This window comes from Protopterus annectens, chromosome 6.part1 (assembly GCF_019279795.1).
Source record: "Protopterus annectens isolate FY-2018-M chromosome 6.part1, PAN1.0, whole genome shotgun sequence".
Lineage (NCBI taxonomy): Eukaryota > Metazoa > Chordata > Ceratodontiformes > Protopteridae > Protopterus > Protopterus annectens.
This window is the reverse complement of record NC_056738.1, coordinates 520,087,199-520,110,239: the sequence shown is the minus strand read 5'-3', so window position 1 is coordinate 520,110,239 and position 23,041 is coordinate 520,087,199. Positions and strand designations below refer to the sequence as shown.

Below are 23,041 nucleotides of genomic sequence, written 5' to 3'. Positions count from 1 at the left end.
ACCAGTCAGCAAAGACTCCTCAATACCATTGTTAGGTTTACACTACTAGGTTCCAGACAAGAATGCTGCAAGCATCATACTTTTAGAAAGAGCATTAATACCTCACTCACTGTAAAAAAGGCTGAATTAATGATATAATACATTAATTTCAAGCTACTAAGTTTAGACTCTGTCCCAGTAAAAGTGGACTCGTAAATGGTGCCAGCTTTGGAACAACCATGTGAATTGCTCTTTAGTGCAATTTACCTTTTACATTTGGTGCTCTGTGGTTTCCACATTTGGATTTGGCATTTATTTTATTGGTCTTGTGAACAGAATTATCAGTTCACAGCCTCTATTCCTCTGCTGGTGAATTCAGCATTCTAACATCCTCACATACAGACTTCAAATCAGCAGAAGTGAAACTTTAGTCAAACTTTTATCTTAAATGATGGAACATCCTTTCCAACAAATGAAGGAATACTCTCTGACCTAAAAAATATTTCTGACTAGAATTAAAAAGTACACTAATCGCAGAGTAACCTCTGACTGTTTTATTCTGAAGCACAGAACATTATCTTACTAATAAGCATCTCCAATTCTGAAAATTAGCCACAAATGATAGTCAGTCCTTTAAGGATAACTAATGAATACAGACATACTTGTTAACTGCCAGACAGCTGTCACAGAAAGAGGCTTCTTTTTCCCATGCTGGCGAGCATTCAAGATGTCGTTGAGTCAGACAGGGAATAAAAGACTGAGCAGCCAGAGGCCACCTCACTTACCTCAACAAGGTGTGGTGGGTGGAGTTTGGAATCAGCTTATGGTAGACTGCACCCAAGATGAGTGAAAACAATAGGAACTAAAGGGCAATAGTTCAGAAAGAAAGGGAAAAGAAACGCTGCACAATGCACGACTGGATCCCACATTAACAGCAGAGCAGAAAAAGTACATTTTGGGTCAGTATGTCGTCATACTGGAACACTGACTGTCCCTTCACCCACTTATTACAACAGCATGAATGTTCACCAAAATAAAGGGACTGGTGAACCCAGTCCAAGAAGATGAGGGATAAGTCGGTCAATGGGAACCGGTGGAAAATGAGAATGAGGAGGGGCATTAGTGCAAGAAAGATGATCATCCACACAGGGGGCAAAATATGCATTTATCCACCATACAAGTTGCTATATACTATACATTCTTAAAAACAAATACTTATTTGTTTGCAACAATGTACATACAGCTTACACATAACAGCCAGAATTTATGCTGCAGTAAGGTGAGTAATGATACCCATATAAGCAAGATAGTTTGACATCCAACAGCTTGTGACTGCTGTACAGTTTTATGGCCTTTGTTCTGGTTCATGACTAAACAGTGATGCAACAGCAGCAGCCATTTTACCTTATTACCCAGTACATATGTATAAATGCATGTATGTATATAAATATTCATGTGAAAAATACAAGTATTACAGTTTTTTCAAAGTAGATCATGTAACATTTATGCATTGTAGTCAAGTAACAACTTCATCCTGGACATCTTGCTACACATAACATGGCATTAGCTCCAAACACAGCATTAAAAAGCCTAAGCAACTGTAATGTCATTACATCACTTTTTGAAAATTATTTTCTCTGTATCCCATAATTACCTATTAAGATTTACTCTTTACCCCTCTCCCCTCTACTATCCTACTTGCCGACAGAGGACCCGCCTGACGGCAGGAGAACCCATCTGTTATGACTGCAGCTGTATGCACGATGAACATCTTGTTTCTCTGTCAGAGGGTCTTCCTCTGTTTTCAAGCTGTCTATAGTTCACCCTAATAAACATTCCATCTTTGACACACTAGGGGAGGATAAAGAAACTGAGATCAATTTATCATTATACATATTCTTCCTAAGGCTGCACCTCCATTTCCTCTAGGGACATCATCTGCAGTGAGGTATCCCTACCCCCCCCCCCCCAAGGAAAGAAAGAATCCCTCAAACACCTAAGAAAGGCCTTTTTATTTGGGCCTCTAATAAAAGTGCATCTCAGATTACCCAGTACTCTCCTTCTAAGACAAAAGACTGGTAAACATTACAGCATAACTTAACATTTTACTATGGACAACTGTCAATAAAACAGTGTAAATATTTAACAGTCTCAAACTGAAATTATTATACCTTGTTTTCCATCATTGATGGCTCTTATTCAAAAATCACAAAGCATCATAAAAGAAAACTGAAAGTTTAGGTGGTACAAATATTGACTTACCACAGGATACTGTGCCAGGTCATTATATGTTCTGCCTGCAATGGTGTTGAGCTGCATGAGGTAGTCAAAATTGGAAATTTCTCGGTTCACCCATTTCTGACAAAAAAATGAAGATTACATGTAATGACAACTCAGTGCTCAACCATACTCGTAAGAAAAAAAACACAACTAGATACTAAATTTAAATGGCCACAGCTGTTTAAAACCATTACGTTAGGAAAAGTTTAAAGATAAATTTCATGCAGTGCTTAAACATTCTGGAGTATGTGATCCCTGTACAACACAAAAATAACACATTTAAAGGGTGCACAGTTACCATGTAAGTATTTAAGCCTGAAGAGTTCCCATGTAATAGCACAGTAATAACAGTCACACTGTTAGACAGAAAAACAACTTGATCAAGGAGCAGATAGTTAGGCTAGCGAGAATATTATCCAATGAAGTTGTCTTTATGAATCAAATGAAGGACTTTATGTGATAGCTTTCACAACGGGGTTTTGCTACCAGTTGCTTGGCAAGAATAAACTGCCCATACATGTCAAGCAGAGTGCCTCCTTGGCCCTCTTCAAAAGGAACCTTGACGACTGGATGGGAAATAGGAAATTCACCCCGGGATCATGTCAGTCGCCCTGCTAGACAGGGGTCCAGGGAAGAAATATCTAGGGAATTGTTATGGCTAGGCTTGTATAGGCCCCTAGGGCCGATAGTCTAGTATCAACCTATGAACCTATAAACCTAAGTTCAAAAAGGAAGGCAGGACAAGTTTAAGCCACTGACGGGAATGCTAAGGTTAAATAGTCTTGAGGTTTATATTAGTAATAATGATGAGAAGCCAAACTGTGAAACAGCAATGGTGCTCCAATATTGTGGTGTCACCTATACAACTAAACTCTTTAGGAAAAGAATTGGGTTATTTTTAAACCTGGTTTTGATACATTAAAAAGTGCAGGTAATAACCCACTACTGGTTTACAAAAAGGGGGTAAGAACCTTAAAAATAAATATTAAAAAAGTTCTTAATTTCAACAGATCTAGTATGAGGGTTGGCATCCAAGAGTGTTGCATGTGTAGTCTGTGCTGATATATTTGGGAAGGTAACATACTTCCACTGATACTTGGAGGTTTCCCTTTGAAACTGAAGGTCTTAGCTAGTTGTGGCTTCCCTGGATGGTAGATATATTGTGCTTTGTCAGGAATTCCACTATTATGTGGGTAAGACTAAACAGCCATTATGCAAAAGGATTTATGAGCATTTTGTCTGTGGTTCTGCTGTGGCGACCCCTAACCGGGATAACCGAAATGGAGATGATACATGATGTAGCAAAGGCAAACCTTAACAATGCCCTATATAAGCATACTCCATTGTGTGGTGAGGGCTAAGTTTGCAGTTCTTGAAAAGGTGATTAAATATCCGAGGGAACATGCACTGGAGAACCACAAAGTAAGAAGAATTAATATGGGAGATTAAATTAAATGCCAGTGTTTGGCCAGGATTGAATTATCATAATTTTAGGACACACTTAATAGAAACATGATCTGCAAAACTGTAGATATCATTATTAGTGTTTTTTCAACTGTGATATTTTTAATGATGGTACAACAACAATATTTAAAAACGTAAATTGTTAGTTAATATTATATTTTTCTTCAGTCCTTTAAGCACTTGATACACCCTTTTTTTAGGTTTTAGATTTTATTTGTATATTATATGCATTCATTACTATTGTTCACAATGGTTGTTTCTATGTAGTTCTAACACACATACTCTATATGGCTATTATCAAATGCACTTGTTAACATAATGACAGAAAAAGGGCAGGCAGGCAGTTTCTTGTCGTTAACTGTGATTTATTCTCCTTGTAGGCATTTCCACATTTGTACACACCTGTATTTTATAAACACATTTACTTTTATCTACTGTTTGATTAATACAAGGTATAACCTTGGTTTCTACCGTTTTATCTTACATGCCGATTGCATTTTTGTACTAGTGGTTTCTTGCGGTTACACAAGGTTTTATGACTAGTAGACTTATCAGCTATCTAATTATTTCACTAAGGGTATTTAATGGTATAAACAGTGTGTGTGGTGTGTTTGTACCTTCAGTTTTGATGTGGGTACTGGGATGAAAGTGTTCAACTTAAAATGAATGGCAAAGGTTCTTTTAAAAAAAAAAAAGATTTGGGTTATCATGGCTTTCCGTATTACTGACCTACATACACTAGCAATTCTTGTTGTTTTAATAACATTGTAAAAACACTCTGAAATATACATCTCAGCCTAAGTTCAAAATATTTCAGGATAGCAGGTCTCTATAACAATGATAAAACATATTTTAGGGTATTATAACTACACAAAATATTACAAGGTACAGGAGATCCCATTTTACAGTTAAATGACTACAAGCATTAAACTACAGTTCCTTGTTACAAACTGTAGCTTGTGCCAAGTTATTCAATGACTTCTCTACGGGTCCATGGGTAGGAAGAGACAGGTAATGTGGTCTGATATTCTAAAATGTCTCTGCCATCTTTTTATTCCAATTTATTTATTTTTGCTTGTTAAATGGGTAAGTGGATTGGTCCATAGATCCATTACAGTTATGACCAGAGTGCATACCACAGTTACATACAAGTCACACAGAGGTTATAAGTCAGTCAGAAAGGCGAAACAAAGGTTTGAATCATCCCATGACATCATCTTGGACCGTCACAGGAAGTATGAGTATCGGAAGTATTCCCAACGGCCAAGATACAGGCAGTGCTGCTACCGTGGATTAAGCGGACCCTCTTATAGGATTATTGCCTACCAGGAGAGAGAGAGCATTATGACCAAGTGGAGACACAGCAAATAGCAGGCAACAATTCGGAGGACAGCTACATACTATCGGGAGCTAAACCCAAACAAACTGTACCTAAAAAGACATTCTGTGATAGCAGGTCAGTTAAATCACTGTACTGTTAACAAACCTGTTGCACTTAATTCTGACTCCAATGAGAACGCTCATATGCCTAGAGAGCTTAGAGGCTTGGATGACTTTTTAAATGTTAGATATGACTTTCAATATTTTTCACAATACATGGCAGGAAAGTGAAAATGAAGGAAATTGTTTAAACAATAAGACTTTAAGAGACCTCATATAAGAGTTTGGTAAAAAGTTGGGGAATATAAAAGCGTTGCAATTAGACAACATGTATCTTCGAAAATGCATTGAGTCTAAAGTAGTACCTATGGTTTTGCGTTTTTTTAAGCAACCCATAGGTGTTGAAATGACCAAAACTAACATACTTGAATGTAACAAAATGTTTGATAGTTTTGGGATGCAATTTATGGCGTTCATTATTTCATGTAATGACAGTAAACTATGTATGATGGTGAAAGATGTGGATGAATTGAATGAGATTATTTTAAAAGACTTATTATTTTAACAATGGGAAACCTTATACAACAAACAGTTTGATTATGTAGAGAAAAGCGGTAAAAAGATTTTTGACAGGAAATTCAAGAGGGATATTGAACAATATAAATCGAGTGCAGCTTACAGATGGAATAAGGGGACAGACAGAGGTGAAGGGCACATTGGAAAGGAGCAAGGTCTGGCTGGTAAGGGACAGAATCACATTAGGCAGTACAATGGTGGTAATAATTATAATTGACATTTTTTAGGGAAACAACAGGAATGGAAGATGGATTACAGGAAACATGACAACCAAAGATGGGGAGAAGTATTATATCAAGGGGGGTGGACAAAAAAACCAAACAAAAAGGACAACCATGGAACAGGAGGTAAAATACACCATGGGGGATTTTAGTATATTCAATTATACCCAATACAAGCTTGAGAAGGAACACATTTTACTGTTTGCAAAGGGTATGAAGTATGTTCCTAACAAGAAATTCGATATAGCTGATAAAATAGTTGAATTTAAAATATTTCTGAGGAAATTAAACCTTGAATTATTTTTTCAGAATGAAAGTATAAAAAGAATAATGACCTAAGAAAGAAAAGTCAGTTTACATCCCCCATGCACAACACCCTTGCAGCGTATGAAAAGGTAGTAATGGATGAAATGTATAGGTACCTAGAAATGACTAAACAGACAAGGCCTAAATTCAACCTGAGTAAGAAAGAATATCATATTCTCACTGAAATTTGTAGTAATCCTAATATAAGTATCATGACCCCAGACAAGGGAGGGGGAATTGTATTATATGACACTAGTGAGTATATGCACAAAATTTATGATATTTTTAATAACTTGGGGAATTATGAAATTTCATCTCTTAATCAAATAAATATTGCCAACCGGAGAATCGACCTATATCTGGAAGAATATCTACTGGACAATCGAATAGAATCAGATATGTATCATTTTTTAAGAGTCGAATTCTCGGTGTTAGCTACAATAGTAGGGATTCCTAAGATACACAAGAAATTAGAGGATCCCCCATTTCGTTTTATTATATTGGGAAGTAAAAGTAAAACCTTCCCCTTTGGAAAAGTAATTGATAGGTGGTTAAAATCCATTTATGATGAAGTCCCACACGTAGTAAAAGATTCGTGGGACTTCCTTAGTCGAATTAAACCCCAATTATGTTAAGAAAATTTAATATTTTTGACAACTGACGTTGTCGATTTGTTTTCCTGTATACCTAAGGAAGAAGGTCTGATTAGATTTACCAACAGTATACAGAGATTTACATCATTTGACTAGGACAAAATCAGCTTGTTGGAAGAATTTATGAGCATAGTATTGAATAATAATTACATATATTACGAAGGAGAACATTACAAACAGATTCGAGGGGTTGCTATGGGGGCAGCTTGTGCCCCTATGTTTGCAAACCTTGTTCTATTAGATTGGGAGGAAGAATATATTTTCAAAAATCAATGGTACCAGTTCATTAGTTGTTATATCAGATTTCTGGATGATATATTTATTTTGTGGACTGGCACCGTGGATGAAATTGTAATTTTTATGGAACATCTTAACAAGTCTAGTACATATTTAAAGTTCACACACAATTACAATAGTACTGTTATCCCATACCTTGATACTTATTGTTTATTCCATAAATGGGGGTTTTAAATCCAAAATATATAGAAAGGAGACCTTCAGTAACACATACTTAGAATTTTCTAGTAATCACCCTAGGAGTCAGAAGAGAAGTATTATTAAGAGACAATGTATTAGAGCTGCCAGTATGACTTCCGATTATTCTGAGATGGTGACAGAGATTGAATATATAGGAAATATGTTTAGAGAGAGGAGATACCCTAATGAAATCATTAATGACGTCACAGGGTATGTTAAAAGTGAGTGTGGGAAAAAGCACAAGCCCTTGCTGGGTGCAGATAAGGATACCATCAATGGACCCACTAATACAATAGATAGGGACACGACTAAGAAATTTAATAGAGCCTGCATATTACAATTTAATGCATATGTTAAGGAAGTGAAAAATATTATACATAAGAATTGGAACATTTTGAGATGTGATGGAGTGCACAATAAATTAAGGGACGAACCCCATTTTGTGTATAAAACAGGATTGAACTTGAAAACAAAAATTCAAACCAGTGATACATATAAGGAAAAAAGAAATAATAGGACAGAAGACACAACTAAATGTGGACACTGTAAACAGTGCTATGCAATAAGCGAAGGTCATACCCTCACCTTAGGTAACATTAAGAAAACAGTGATCGGGTTTAAAGAGAGTAATTGTCAGACCCAACATGTGGTCTACTTAGCTACCTGCACCAATTGTCCTAGTTTTTATGTAGGAAAAACGGACAGGAGATTCAGGAATCGTATATACGACCATTTGTATTGTATTTGAAAAAAAGACACAAACAATGCCCTATATAGACATTTGGAAGTTAGTGACACTTGTAATACTTTTAAATTTGTGTTACGATCGACCCCAGAGGAGGAGATGTGAAAGCTAAACTGGGGGAGAGAGAAGTGAAATGGCAAATTTTATTGAATGCAGCCACCCCTCCAGGATTAAATGACTGTATTTCTACCAAACCCCTATTAAGAGCTTGAAAGGGGTACGTACAATAACTACATTAATTATTTTTATAGAGTTATATTTTTAACAACATTAACAATATGAATTAGTGTCAGTATCTTAGTACTTAATTATTATTGTTCCCCATTGTGAAACATTGTATATAATTTTAACATTTTTAACATGTATATATATTTACACTTCGGTGTATTTGTTTTTAATGTTTTATAACTTGAAAATTTTTATGCGACTTTAAATCGTTATTATATGTACTTGTACAGTTTGATTGATTATAGTAGTTTAGAATTGGATTGTTGAATATTAATGAGGTTAATTAATGCAGTTCCATGATTGGAAGGTTATCATTATTTAAAGACTGTTGCTCTTGGATATGGTGTTCTGAGGAAGTCTACCGTGATTAGATGAAAGCACTAAACCTGATGTTAAAATAAATGAGTGTTTTTATTCAGCTCTAGTTTTGTTTTTGGAACCTGACACCACTGTTTCACCAGTAAATTAGCTTAGTTTTGGTACAAGTCACACAGCTCATTTCACAGCCCACAATTATTCACAAGTCACATTTTTATTTCATGGCAAAGAGTTTATAATATTCCATACAAGTGAAATGCATAAAAATTACTTATGAGTTACCTAGTTCAAAGAGTTTAATAAAAGGTTTTTGGGGAACATTCACAGATGAGAAATTTCCACATAGAGATAAAATGTAATCGGACTACATTCAAAATATAAAGTTTGCAAAGTGAGTCAGCATAGCTGGTGGAACACAGCTATAGTATACTATGAATTTGTATGAACATAGGCAGATCATAGTTGTAGTTAAAATAACTGGAAGCGTAGGAAGTAAGGAGATGCACAGTTTGCAGCAGATTATGCACGTTAGCTGAGAAGAAAACCTAGGAAGAATGAAAGTTAGACTTGGGAGACGAAAGGAAGGCTGTTTAATTGCAGAGAATTTTAAAGATTAGAGCCAGCTTGACAATGGCCAAGTTAAAGGTGCGGGGAAAAAACAAAGGGGTGGAAATACCTGGCTTAACCATTCTCAAAAACAAAAGTTCATTTGTACATTTACTTTACGTGGTCAAGGAACTTCCTTTGAAGATGTCTTGAGAGGTACATACCAAATGGGGCGTTGTATTCTATAATGGGTCTAATGAGTGAGGAGTACAGTGGGTCAATTACCTCCTTTTTTCTGGATGAAAAGCCCTTAAGTGATGAGGTGTGACACATAGAAGGATTCCCTGACTGTTGTGGCGATGTGGTTAATGAAGATGAGACCACTGTCCACCTGTGTCCCTAAGTCTCTTATCACACTTTGTGTTTAGTGTACTGCCACATATGTGGTAATTCACGGGTACATGTTTTTTCCCAAAGGGGATAACTCTATATTTCTTGGCATTGAGCCTGAGCCCATGGCTCTGGCACCAAGCATCTGTTTCTGTAAGGCCCTTTTGTTCAGTATCCACATCATTTGGGGATTCAATAATGGCTCCCAATTTGCAGTCATCTGCGAACTTTGTTAGCCAGAGTCCCTTAGTGTTAGCCTGTACTTCAGAGAAGTAGATGCCAAACAAGAGAGGTCCCAGGACTGAACCCTGAGGTACTCCACTTGTCTGGAGCTGGAGTCAGCTAGTTTTACAGTGTGGGTTCTGTCAGTAAGCCAGTTGGAAACCCATCGAGTGACATAGGGATTAATGCCCAGCTTAGTAAGTTTATCTATGATTCCAGAGTGGGGGATGGTGTCAAAGGCCTTGGTGAGGTCCAGATAGGCTGTGTGGGCTGCCTTACCCTTGTCCACAGCTCTGAAGACTGATTCAAAGAAGTCAGTCACGTTCAGGAGACAAGATCGGCCCTTCACGAACCCAAACTGGGTGGGGTCCAGTGTTTTAAGGTTGCCAATGTCTTTGTTTATAAGTTCCATGATAATACGTTCCATGACCTTGCAGAACAGGCTCGTCAGACTGATGGGGTGGTAGTTTCTGGGATCTAAGGTGGATCCCTCCTTGTGGAGTGGGATAACTGTAGCTGTGCGCCACTCAGTGGGCACGAAGCCTGAGATGAGGGTATGATTAAACATGACATTTAGATGAGGTGCCAGTTCATTTTGTAGTTCATGTAGTACACAGCCCGGGATGTCATCTGGTCCCATGGATGCATTATGCTGCAAGATAACTTTTCTGATGGCGGTCTGTGTGTGAATTTTCAGAAACAGGGTAGGATAAAGAGTTAATCCCAGATATTTGTACTGTTGGACTGGGCTTCAGGGTAACATTTCTTGGTGAGATAAAGTTTACAACAGCAGTACTTGCAAGTTATTTGGTGTTCCAGATATTATGACTGTTTTGCTGCCATTTACTGTTAGTAGTCCCCCATCCCACCCCAGCCAATGAGATAGTGTGGTAAAGTTTTTTTTTTTTTTTTTGCAGGGAGAGTTGTGATTCCTGAGTTTTGGTAACCTTTCTTATAAATGATATAATTGGCATACAGGGTGATGTTGTTGGGGTGATGGACTTATCAATGTCACTAATAAAGACTGAAAGATGAAGGCCTAGTACCAAGCCTTGTGGGACCCAGCTGTAAAATTTCCTTCTGAGGTAGTAAGATTGCCTGATATGAGTTTGAATGTATGGCTTTATAAGTACCTGGAGAATCAGCGAATTACACCACTACCAAAGTAAGCCATTTACATACTTTGAAAGAGGATATGGTGGTTTACACTTTCAAACACTCTGGTCAGAACTATAAAGGTAGCATGAGACACAAGTACCTTTTCTGCTGCAGAAATAATACTGCCTGTACAATGCAGCTAGTGGTCAATGTTTTGTGTTTCTCCCGAACCCAAGATGAGAGTCAGTAATTAGGCCTTGTTTACTGAGGTGTTGTTGAATTTGGCAATATAGCAGTGTTTTCCAGGAATTTAGTGAGTAGGCATACGAGAGTGACAGGATAGTAATCTGCACTGAAGCATTGTATACTTTTTGGAAATTAAATGATGAATGCGTGCTGAATTGCTGGAAAATTATGCCTGTTGTGACAGACTGAATGCATGTAAAAGGTCTGGAAAGTACTTTTGCACAAATTTTGAGAAAAGCTAAAGGAATGTTATGAGGATTGGGGTGGTTTTTGTATCTATTTTTAAAAACATTTTCTCACTTCCCTTGATGTTACTTGTCTGAAACAGGTTGGTAAAAGAAGAGAAATTCTGTGTGTTTGGGTAACTCAACCTGGGATCAGACTGTAGTGGTGAGTTTGTGTAAGGTTGGGGGGAGTGGATAATTGGTGTGATAAGGGTGAAATAACAGAAGAGCTCATCACTAATTTGAAAACTAAGGACTCTGAAGTAGTCCATGGATTATTTAGGGAGCCTTTGGAGCATTCAAAGTAGGATATATGTCTTTTATGAATTTCCAAAAAACAGTAGGACTGGGTGGCATACTATTGCTGCCTATAGCATTGTTGCCTCACAGCAAGAGGTTTCCCAGTTTGATTCTTGGCTGGGGTGCCTTCTGTGTGGAGTCTGCATGCTCTCCCTGTGTTTGCATGCCCTCCTTGTGTTTGTGAGGGTTTCCTCCAGGTGTTCTGGTTTGCTTACACATTCCAAAAACATGAAATAGATGGACTGGACACTAAATTGGCCAGAGGTGTGAGTATGCGTGCGAGTGTGTGGTGTGTGGATGAACTACAGTGGCAGGGCTAGCCACCCGGTGGTGTAAACTTTGGCTCTAGATGATCGTCACCGCTGAAGTGACACCCCAACCCCATGTTCAAAAATGAGAAAAAGGGGTTGTGGATGGATGGAGTATGGTTAGTGGCTACAGACAGCTATAGTACAATCAAAAATATTCCTGACCTAAAGGAAAAATATGTATAAGCATTAAAAAGTGACAACAAAAGCCCTTGTAATGACTTATCTATTACAACACTTATTTCCATTAATGTCAATCACTGGATGGGCTGAACGCTGTTACGTTAGTGAACATCTTACTGAATAGTGGTATTAAAACCAAAAACCATCATACATAAAAAAAATGATATTAAACACAAAAAATATTTAAAAAAAATCAAAAGAACAATACAAAACAAAAAAGATATCAAAATGAAAGAATCCTAGTAATGGTAAAATTAATAAATTACAATCAACATTAGAACCCAAAAGAGTACTGATAAGATCACAGGAAAGTCTTAAGGAGTAAAAAATATCCCCCTTATGAGTTGCAAAGATATGAAAAGAAGGCTCAGACATCATCTACATGGGTAGAGAATCCACAGGTAAGACGCAAATAGAAGATTGTAATTTAACCCTAAATGCACCAGAAAGAACCTGTCAAAATCTAGTAGTGCCCCCTCCAGTCAGCAGAAAAGCCAATAAAGTTAGTAGCAAAGTAGCAATACTTTTTAGTAAGTGGAACTAATTTCATTCAAGGCATAATTGAGTACTATGACTTTAAACGAAGGTCTAAATGCCACCAACAGTCAGTCATTGACACAAATTAGTGTTGCATGTTCACTATGAGAAAAGCATTCATGAAGCAGAGTGCTTGAAAGTATCTCCACGCAACACTACTGAGCTGTAAGTAAAGAGCACAACACTACAGACATGTTTAAAACATATATATATATACACAACACAGAGATCCATTGAATGAATAGGTTTGCTTGATGCAAGAAGCATTTGTAACATGAAACAAACGGGATTTAGTAACAAATGTCATATGGTTCTGAAACAACAGATGTTTATCCAAAGCCAAGCCCATAATGTAAATCTACCTCATCTCGAGATAAAATTTTGTATATGTTTAAACAAAACTAAAACAAAAAAAGCTTTGCTCCAAAGAAATACTTAGAATTTTTTTTTGTTTGCAGAAGAGCAAGCCCTCCCTTCACCCCATATACTACATACTAACTCTACAATTTCAAAAACATGGAGTAAATAAAGTCCACATACATCATATCACTGTTGACAACATGCTAACAGAAACCACACCAACAGTGCAATTCAATAGTAAAAAACAATCATCAGGCTGGAAGTTGTCCAGTTTATGCTGGCAAGTTGAATGACTTGTTGACAGACCTCATACAAAACAGAAACACCAAACTATTACCTCTATAAATAACAAAGGAAGTAACGTATGGGGCTATGAAGGGTATTAAAATGGCATTAACACAGCCACAGCCTCGAATTTATGGGGGCTGCACAGAAACAAAGATGGAATCCAACATTCTTACAAATAATAAAGAAGATATGCATTTCTGAGGGAAGAAAAAATGCAGTCAAATGTTATCAGCATATAAATGATGTGTCAGGCTCCGGCTTTGAATGACGTGTTAATGTTAGAAGAGAACCCATGAATTAATGTAAGGCCCAGAATACAACTCTGACGGACCTCCACAACAGCGAGAGAGTTACTGGCAGAATACAAAAAATTACTCTCTTGGATCATTGAAGAAGTAAGGAGTCAAATAAAAGAATGTAATTTAACCCTAAATGCACCAGAAAGAACCTGACAAAATCTAGTAGTGCCCCCTCCAATCAGCAGAAAAGCTGATACAGATACCTGAGTAGTGAAGAACTCCACAGCAGGTACTTAGAAAAATTGCAACATTCCATGGTCCACTGTGACACACTAAAGAAGGTCAAATACTGAAAAGCAACACAGACTCCTAATGGCGGTTATACACAACCCTAATGACCATGGCCTGCGTTGAATCTTTTCTTGCAGATGAACTGAAAGGGATCTAAAACCTCAACTGCAGTTGTATGATTATAAACAGAGACACGTCTGTAATAACTAACTACAAAATGAAGGTTAGAAGACTAGGTGAGAATTGTCAATGCCTATTCAATTCCAGTGGCAGTTTTCAAGTAAGAGGGGTAGGAAGGGCCCCTTTAGACATGGGAGGAAATGCCCTCAAAGAGGAGAAAACAATCCTGAAACTAAACGAACCAAGAATATCAAAGCAGGCTTCAGTCAACCTGGCCAGACAAGGATCCAGCTCACAGGTCAATAGCCACATAACAGAATCACTTCCACAACCTCAGAGTAGTTAGCATATATGAATTTACATCCAGAGTCCAAAGTCATTCAAGAACAAAGAAAGCTCTGGTCTATGGAAGTATTTAAGAAATTCAGCTTCACCACTAGCAGAGTCACTTCAGTGCAAAGAAGAAAAAAAATCAGGCAGCTGTTCACAATAAGCAACAAGTTTGTTGGTTGAGATGAACAAGCAATTTGCCTGAACAAGAACACTGCATTCTTGCTGGGGATTTCTGCTTGATAAAAAAGGTGGCTCATCAAGCTTAAGTTTTGTTATTTGTTTTTTTGTTTTTCGTGACTCTTAATAATGAACCAGGAAATGCTGGAAAAAAAGTTCAGAACACAGGAGAACAGTCAATGTTGAACATCACCTTACTCCTTTAAAGTTTTTTTTTTTTTTTTTTTGCAGGAGAGTAAGCCCTTTTGCACCCCATAATGAGGAAGAACAAGCACACCATTCCCCAAACTTATACAACCAACTGTGATCATCACACCTCAGAGAAATGGGAATATTCTGAGAAATGGCAGTTTCAGGCCGTTTCAGAATTGGTATATCCCAAGTCCATATTTTCTGTCAATCAGTCTTGATATTCTGGGACTCACACTAACAAGTCCTGGCATTTTAAACTATTACTCTCCCAGGCACAAGCAGAGTCTGGTCCTACATGGAAGTAGACTGACTGAGCCCTCCATCTTCTAATAAAGCATCTGAATCATTTGCATCACAGTCCTGAAGAGGTCATCAAAATGTTTCTATACTTCTGGTACCAGACAATCTCAAAATCAAGTGACTCACTATGCAGCAGCTCAACATTGAAACAGATTAAAAAGTGCTCAGACTTAGAGACTTCCATCCCATCAAGTCCATGACCACCACTCTTAGAAGAAGAAAAAACAAGCAGAGTGAATGGAGTTTAGTAATCACCTGAAAAAACAACCTGTTAAAAACAGAAGCATCCACTATAACAACCACTAAATCAATCAGCCCAGATGGTGATGTCATCCAAGGTTAGTCAACTTGGGTGTTCTTAACATCAAACTGATAAGAAAACCAGTGGATTCTTGCAAAAAACTCACATCGTTGGGTAGATAATAGGATCATAGGAAGTTACTAGGCTATTGGTCCTGAGGCCCTTATAAGCCTAGCCAAGAGTTTAGCCCATGCATAGACAAATCAGCTCCCGATGCCCCTGTCCAGCAGGGACACGGATGGAATCCCAGGGATGTATTTTCTTTTCCCATTCAGTTATCCAGAATGCGCTTAAAAAGGGGTAAAGAGGTACTCTGCTTGACATGGAAAGGGAGTCTATTCCATAGATGAGGGAGTCTCTGGGACACAAATCTGTTCCGCCAGCAAGTCCTACTGATGTCACAGACCAGGTTGAGGCCATGTGTGCGGGTTACTCGAATGGAGCTTGACTTGCAGATATGCAGCAGTCCTATCAAGGCGGGGTCCAAGATCACCTTGTATGTCAGACCGAGGTCACATCTGAGGAGTCTGTATGAAACAGCGTAGAGGGATAGGGCTTTTAGCCTGTGTATGGTAGCGTTTTGAGGCCCTGGATACACCTGGTGACGAACCTCTGTGGTCTCTCCAGCTGCTGCATGTGCTTTGCGAGGTACACGCTGAATGGGGCGATGTACTCAATAATTGACCTTATAAGGGAAGAATACAGGGATGTTATGACCTCTTTGTCCCTGGATGAGATACCCTTACCTATGAGGTGGGCCATATAGAAAGCTTTCCGTACAATGGAAGCAACATGGTGGTCAAAAGTCAGGCTGCTATCAATCTGAGTGCCCAAACCCCTCAAGACTGACTGTGTGCTTAGAACGTTATTATTAATTTTCTTAAAAAAAAAATCAAAGACATCTTTAATATATGCAGGTAGCAACATCACCTTAGGTAGTAAACATCCAATATTATGAGCAAAGTATTTAGTTCCTGATACTATGGGGCGTCCAGGTGGGGAAATCTCTCTCCCCCCAAAGGGTGCAAGATAGAACTTCCAGTAATCTAGAGATAAAATGAAGTCAAATGTGCTCAGAGCTGATTAGAATAAACAAAATGCTGAAGCAGTATATCAATTGAAATAACAAAAGGCTGGAAAAAATGAAAGAAGCTTTAAACAGATATTCAAATGAGCTGATAAAACTGCAAAAATCAGAGGGTGAAATAAAGAAAAGGCTGACTGAGTATGAGATTGCTCAGAGATGTTTAAAAAAATGGTAGAATTAGAGGACAAAGCATGTAGACAAAACATGAGATTTTCTGCTGTGCTAGACAAACTGGAAGGTGTACAGGTCAGCTATTAGTGAGTATTTGGACCTGATTGGAAGGGGTGTTAAGACTGGGGTATATTTCCTCTGATGATGCTAAAAAGAAATTTGGTGTGGATGGTGCTGACATTGCATGTTTTTATTGTTTGCCCAAAAATACACAAAAAGTCTGTTGAACCCACCTTGATGCCCCATAGTATCAGGGACTAAATACTTTGCTCATAATATTGGATGTTTAGTACACGAGCTGTTACTACCTAAGGTGATGTTGCTACCTGCATATATTAAAGAGGTCTTTGATTTTTGTTTGAAGAAAATTAATAATGTGGAAATTAATAGGAATACGTACTTTGTCACTATGAATGTGCAAAGTTTATATACAAATATTGCTCATACTTCGGGTATTGAAGCTGTTAGTTTTTTTATGGGTGAATCGCCTGCCACAGAGTATATTTTGGAATTAACTTTCTGCTTAGAATAAATTTTGAATTTAATGGGGAAATTTATCAACAGAACAAGGCACTGCTATGGAGGCGGCATTTGCCCCTGCATATGCCAACCTGAGTATGGGGTTATTTAAACTGGAGTTTATATACAGATCATCATTTTATATACAGCATGTTAAATTCCATGCTCGGTTTATTGATGATCTAATTTTTTTGTGTGATGGGGGAGAAGAGAATGTGGATGAATTTATTGAGCATATACAGTCCAATAGATTCAATGGGTCTTTTGATGGCATACAGAGGGGCAAAAAAGTGTCCTTTCTGGATGCCGAATTGGATATTTCTGTGCCTAGAGGGTTACATACTAAAGTACATAGAAAATTTTATGGAATTAACCAATATCTAAAAGCTTCCAGTTGTCACCCCCACGTTCTACTGAAGCCCTCCCCATGGGGAAATGGTGCGTATTAGTAGGTTATATAATGACCCTTTAGAACGTCAGGAGGAGATGCCGAGAACAAGCCTAATGTTTGAATCTAGGGGCTATAGTAGCTCGATTATTGACAGAGCAGTTACCAAAATAAAAAAGACGGAGAGAGACAGTTACCCCAGGTACAAAAAAGTTGGTAGTACATATGATGGAAGTCAGACTGACATTTATTCTGTATCTACTTATAGTTGCTTTAGTGACATTCTAACAGGTTTGGTGAAATACTATTGGCAGTACATGCAATGTAATGCAGATTCTCAGTTATGGTTAACTGAGAAAATTAAATTCTCATTTTAGGGTGGGGAAAAGTTTAAAAAACTTTCTAGTGAAAGGTAAATTTATTATGCCTAATGTTAATGTATATAACTTCAGATTTAACTTTGGCACCTATGTATGTAATAGATGTAAGGCTTGTAAACATTGTGAATAGTTTTGGGAACATTGGTGGATGTAGATTTGCAGTGAAAAGTTTTTTCAAATGTGATACCACTGGTATAACCTGTCCTTAAATGTCCATGTAACAAATTTTATACCGGTCAGTCTAAGACAGCGTTCAAAGTAAGACTTCTTGAGCATATAAGAGATATAGAAAACTTTAAAGTAACTAGTTCTGCGGCAGTTCATTTTCACCAAGCACATCAAGGTTCATCTGTGGGTTTACAAGACACCATTTTAGAAAAAGTGGATGGTAATTGTGAATTTACTGACACTTACTTTAAGGATAAACTTTTATATAAAGAAGCCATCTATATTCCTAAATTTGATGCTCTTATACCGAATGGTATGAATTCTGAACTTAATTGGAGAGTTCTCCTTTAATTATGCTTGTGATTTTCTTTAATTGAATTTTTATTGAATAATTGACTGTGTTATTTATATGGAGTGTTTTTTGGGTGTGTTTTCTCCTTTGAAGGCATTCCAGCCGAGACGTAAGAGAGTGAATAAAATACTTCTGGATTCTACTGGGTTACTGGTCTTTTGGTTGGTTGTTTATTTTATTTTGTTTTAGTTGTGTATTATTAAACTGGAAGGAAGAGACTGTATTAATTTTACGAAAGCAAAAATAGGCAAATGGACTGGTATTCCACAGCAGGACTTATTAACTGAAAGGGCATATCATATGTATGCTCCAAACCAGGCTTAAAAAGGAAAATCTTCCAATGGCTGACTGGATTCATACATGCTGCAGCCTTGCTCTATAAACACATAATGGTGCCTATGGCAGCGTCAATGCTTAGAAAGCGAAGAAAAAAAAAAAATATATATATATATATATATATATATATATATATATAAAAACAAAAACAGAACTGTGACTGAAAGCCTGTGTTTATTACTCATGAAATACCTTTTCCTATCTGTCACTTAGACTATACCTGATATTATTAAACATACTAAAAGCAGGCAGCTCTAATGGCATTAAGGGTTACACAGCCTTGACTAGGGTTCTGAAGTGCATTAATAGTTCAGGTGCTTGATGCAGGTGGCAGGGGAGGACGGAAGGGACCATGTTAAGTGGGAGGAGGCAGCTGTATACAGCAGCAATCCATTACAGGAGGAGCAATAAATGGAGACAGGGACAGGGGGGTATGTGCTAAATCAAGCTGCCAATGGGTGTCAGTCAATATTGAGCAAGTGCATGGGTGCGTGTACTTGCATTAAAGAAAGGTGAAGTATCCCCAGCATGTGATACACATCACACATCATTCTGCCCAGGGGTTGAAGTTAAGCCATCCCAAAAATGCTCTGACTGCTGAAATGCCAAAATAGAGCACAGGCAGTCTATCACCATTATATTATACTGTACTGTGTACATCCCTAGTGTGTGTGGGTGAATGAATGGGCAGAGTCCAACTGGGTGAAACGTGCTGACAGGCATACGGTCAAAAGGTGCATAAAGAAAAAAATAAAGAAACAGCCCATACTGTAAACAGTAGCATCAAACAAAAATTTCATTCAGGAAAACGAACATCACAGCACTTTATCAGCACTCACCAAACTACAGACACACAACACGTGTGCGTCTGTGTGAGTAGTATGGGGGAAAAAGGGGGTAAATGTCAATGCCAATACAAACACACACACACTTTCCACTATACACATGCATACACATGCATATCCCTAAAATGCACTAGATTAAATGACAATCTACCAGTACTTGTGCTCAGATTGTTGCAGATAAAGGGCTTATATAAGGCTCACAGGACAGCAAGTTCCAGTGAAGTGCAACAGCAAGGAAGTAGGATTCCTGGGTACTTCAATTAGACAGGAAATAAGAATATCACCATGATTATTTCACCCCAGGGCTATAGTCTATAAACCTAACACATCATGACTCCACTTGACTAAATCCTCCACAACAGGACCAAACTCAGTATCTTCCCAGATAATGAACTTGTAAATAAATTGAGACCAACAGCATGCAGGATGCAAAACAGTGTATGACTGTCAAGAGATGTCTGCTGTCATAACTAGGAATTGAATAATATAATCCATATTAAAACAAAGTAATAAACCAATACTCTGTAAAATTCAGATTTTTCAATAAATCAGTAAATCAAAGCACAACTAGTAAAGAACGGGTTTTGCATTCTGGACTTTCAAACGCAAATATCCTTAAAGTTAATAAAGCATCAAAATTAATTGCGTCAAACTAGTCTGATGCAATGAGTTGAAAAGTATAACTTACAATTACAAACGAGCTATATTGCAATATGCGCTTCTTTCAAATATCCAGCTAAACTTTAGAAAAAGGAGATCCTGATGTCAACTTAATAATAATACTTATCATGATGTATGCTCACTTTTGATAATCAACAGAAAAAAATTGATCACATGCTTAATCTCAGTGAGGCTCAATACAAATTATGGCTTCAACTAAGGAGAAAGCATCAATCTAAATCTGAACTCAGATCAAAAGCAGAACAAAGATTTTTTTCCAACGCCCATACTGTAAAACTGATAGCCACAGAAAAATTTCAACCATCTGGAAAGCAAGCCTGCAAACTCAGTAGTTGGTCCCATCTGCAGAATCATCAAAGCTTGGACAGATTCCAAAAGAATTGCTTTCAGTGCAATTCTGCGCTGATTCTAAAAGATCTGCTCTCAGTTTAACTGACTTTATTCGATGTACTGCCTATTGATAAACAGGCTTACTATGGGGACCAGATTCCAAAATACCTGTCTTAGTCTGCTGTCAGTTTAAGTGGTCACTTTACACAGACAGAAAGTCTTTTGAAATCTGGGCCCTCATCGCCGATGCAACAATGCACAGTCTTGCATCAGTTGTGACAATTAGTCACCAAACCTTGATTCAAATAATAATACCTCGTGTATTGCAATATATTGTACCAACAGTAAGCAAAGGAAACAGCTCCAAAATTCAAACCACAAAGCCAGTATTAACACCACAAAAGAAAATAATGACTGGTGATGCCTGGAATACAGCTACTTCACATCTACAAGCTGATTAAACTGGACTACAGCCTAGTACAACAAATGCTAGGCTAGAACAGTTGCTCTTCTAGGAGATTTAGTACACAGTCGTGATGACAAAAACCATATGATACCAGTGGCCTTCCTTACCCGATAAAGAGGTGGCTTCTTCCTGAGGGCTGGCTTGGCTTCCAAATTATGTAGTGGCCAAGGGAGGGTTACAAAATTCTCCTACTGGCTTCCTTCTTTGAAAATCCTCAAACAAATAAATGTCCAATTGAAGGAGGACCTCCACAGAAGATGGTATCAGGATGGCTTGTCTAAGCACATCCTTAAAGAAGAAAAGCCTAAGCTATGGCATCCTATACAAGCATACTCTTAAGCATGCTGCCCTAACCACAGCATCACAGCCATTAAAATTACAACTAGCTATCCAACTACTCACTGCATATGTCAAGGCAAGGGTTTTATTGTGCTCTGTCTTCCCTCAAAAAATAGAAAAGGCAGGAAGACTTAATGCCCAGACTAACAAGGAGGATTAAAATATGAATAGGTATGGCAGAAAGCTGAGGAACTTAAGTTTCAGCCTGGCAAGGTAAAGCATCCTTTTGCCCATACTCTCCAAGGCTTTAGTCTCTGCATTAGACAATAAGGGTGCAAGGTGTTGTAATCTCTAAAATCTGTAATGGACAGAAGATATTATGCAGGAGTTTGTTAAAGAATGTTTACAGAACATATTATGCCACACAGCTGAGGACTTGAAGATGATGTCTACTTTTCTGGAATGCAGAGAGGGCTGCAAAATACACATCAATGAGCACAAGTTGTAAGAGTGTCATAACAGAAGGATCATCTTTTTTTTGTCGGATACTACAGAATTTCATGAAAGAAGGCATGGAGACCACAGCCTGTCAAGATTCACAGAAAAGGGTTTCCTGAACAAACGCTAAAAAGAACACAGAGCTTATTGACTTTATGATAGATAATGGTTTATGGGTCTTCTGGAGATGAAAGAAAAATCTTTGTAAATGCAAGATGCACGGTAGCTGTGTGTAAACTCTAGTCACTTGACAAAGAGTGTCTTTTTTAAAGCACCTTTACTAAATTCATAATATTTAAACAATGACATGGGCACAAAAGCAGTTGCAGAAAAGAAGAAACACTGTAGGACTTCCAAGATGGCTGCGCATGCTCAACAGCTTAACTTCAGCTCTCCCAGTATGAACAGAGAAACTGAGAAAACTGAGTGCCATTCAAATTGTTTTTTTTTGTGGGGGTAAAATTCAACTACTGGTTAATAAATACACTGCCCGGATGCTGGCAAAGAAGAAATTTGTAAAACCTGAAAGAAAATCAACAAAAGGTGGAGAAAACACTGTATGGGAAGGATTCTGCAGAAAGCAGCTCAAAATCAGCCTTTCTTCAAGAGATGGCTTTGAGTAATTTAGAGCAAATAATAAATCAAATGCTCAGAGGTGAGTGAAATAAATGAAACAGTGAAGGACTATATCAACTCAACAAAAGGCTGGGAAACCAGAAGCTTTAGTTAGTTCAGATGAACTGATACAACTGCTGCTGCAAAAATCAGAGGTTAATATAAAAAAAAAAGCAGGCTGAGTATGGGGCTTCTCAAGAAGAATGGTTACAAAACATAATAAAAACTAGAGGACACAGCACACAGAAAAAAACTGAGATTTTCTGTTGTACCAGAGAAGCTAGAAGAAACGCACTATTAATTTTATGAAAGGAAAAATTAGCAAATGGACTGGTGTTCCATAGCAGGATTTGTTAACCGACATTGCACATTGAGTGTATCCTCTATACATGGCCGTGAGAAAGCAGCCAAGACCTATATCAGTAATGATGCAATCATAAACCAAAAAGTAGTCACCAAAGCACAACAAAACCAATAAATCCAAGAAAATGCAATGTAACGCGAAACAATGAAGCCATGGAGAGAGATTCCAACAAATAGGTTTATTCTGCTAACACATTAACCTTGACACAATATGTTTTCGCTTAAAGTTACTTCATCAGATGTGGGCGTGTAGTACACAGGGAGAATTAATAGAAAACCCT

The 23,041-nt window shown here is 37.7% G+C and overlaps 1 protein-coding gene across 1 annotated transcript in view; it reads right to left on the bottom strand.

The window, feature by feature from the left end:
- Positions 1–23,041, bottom strand: part of NBEAL1 (neurobeachin like 1) — a 2,263,075-nt gene that overhangs the window by 739,027 nt on the left and 1,501,007 nt on the right. Inside the window, exon 42 of the mRNA XM_044075407.1 lies at positions 2,242–2,337. Coding sequence (XP_043931342.1) covers positions 2,242–2,337 — 96 coding nt within the window. The remainder of the gene's footprint in view (positions 1–2,241; positions 2,338–23,041) is intronic.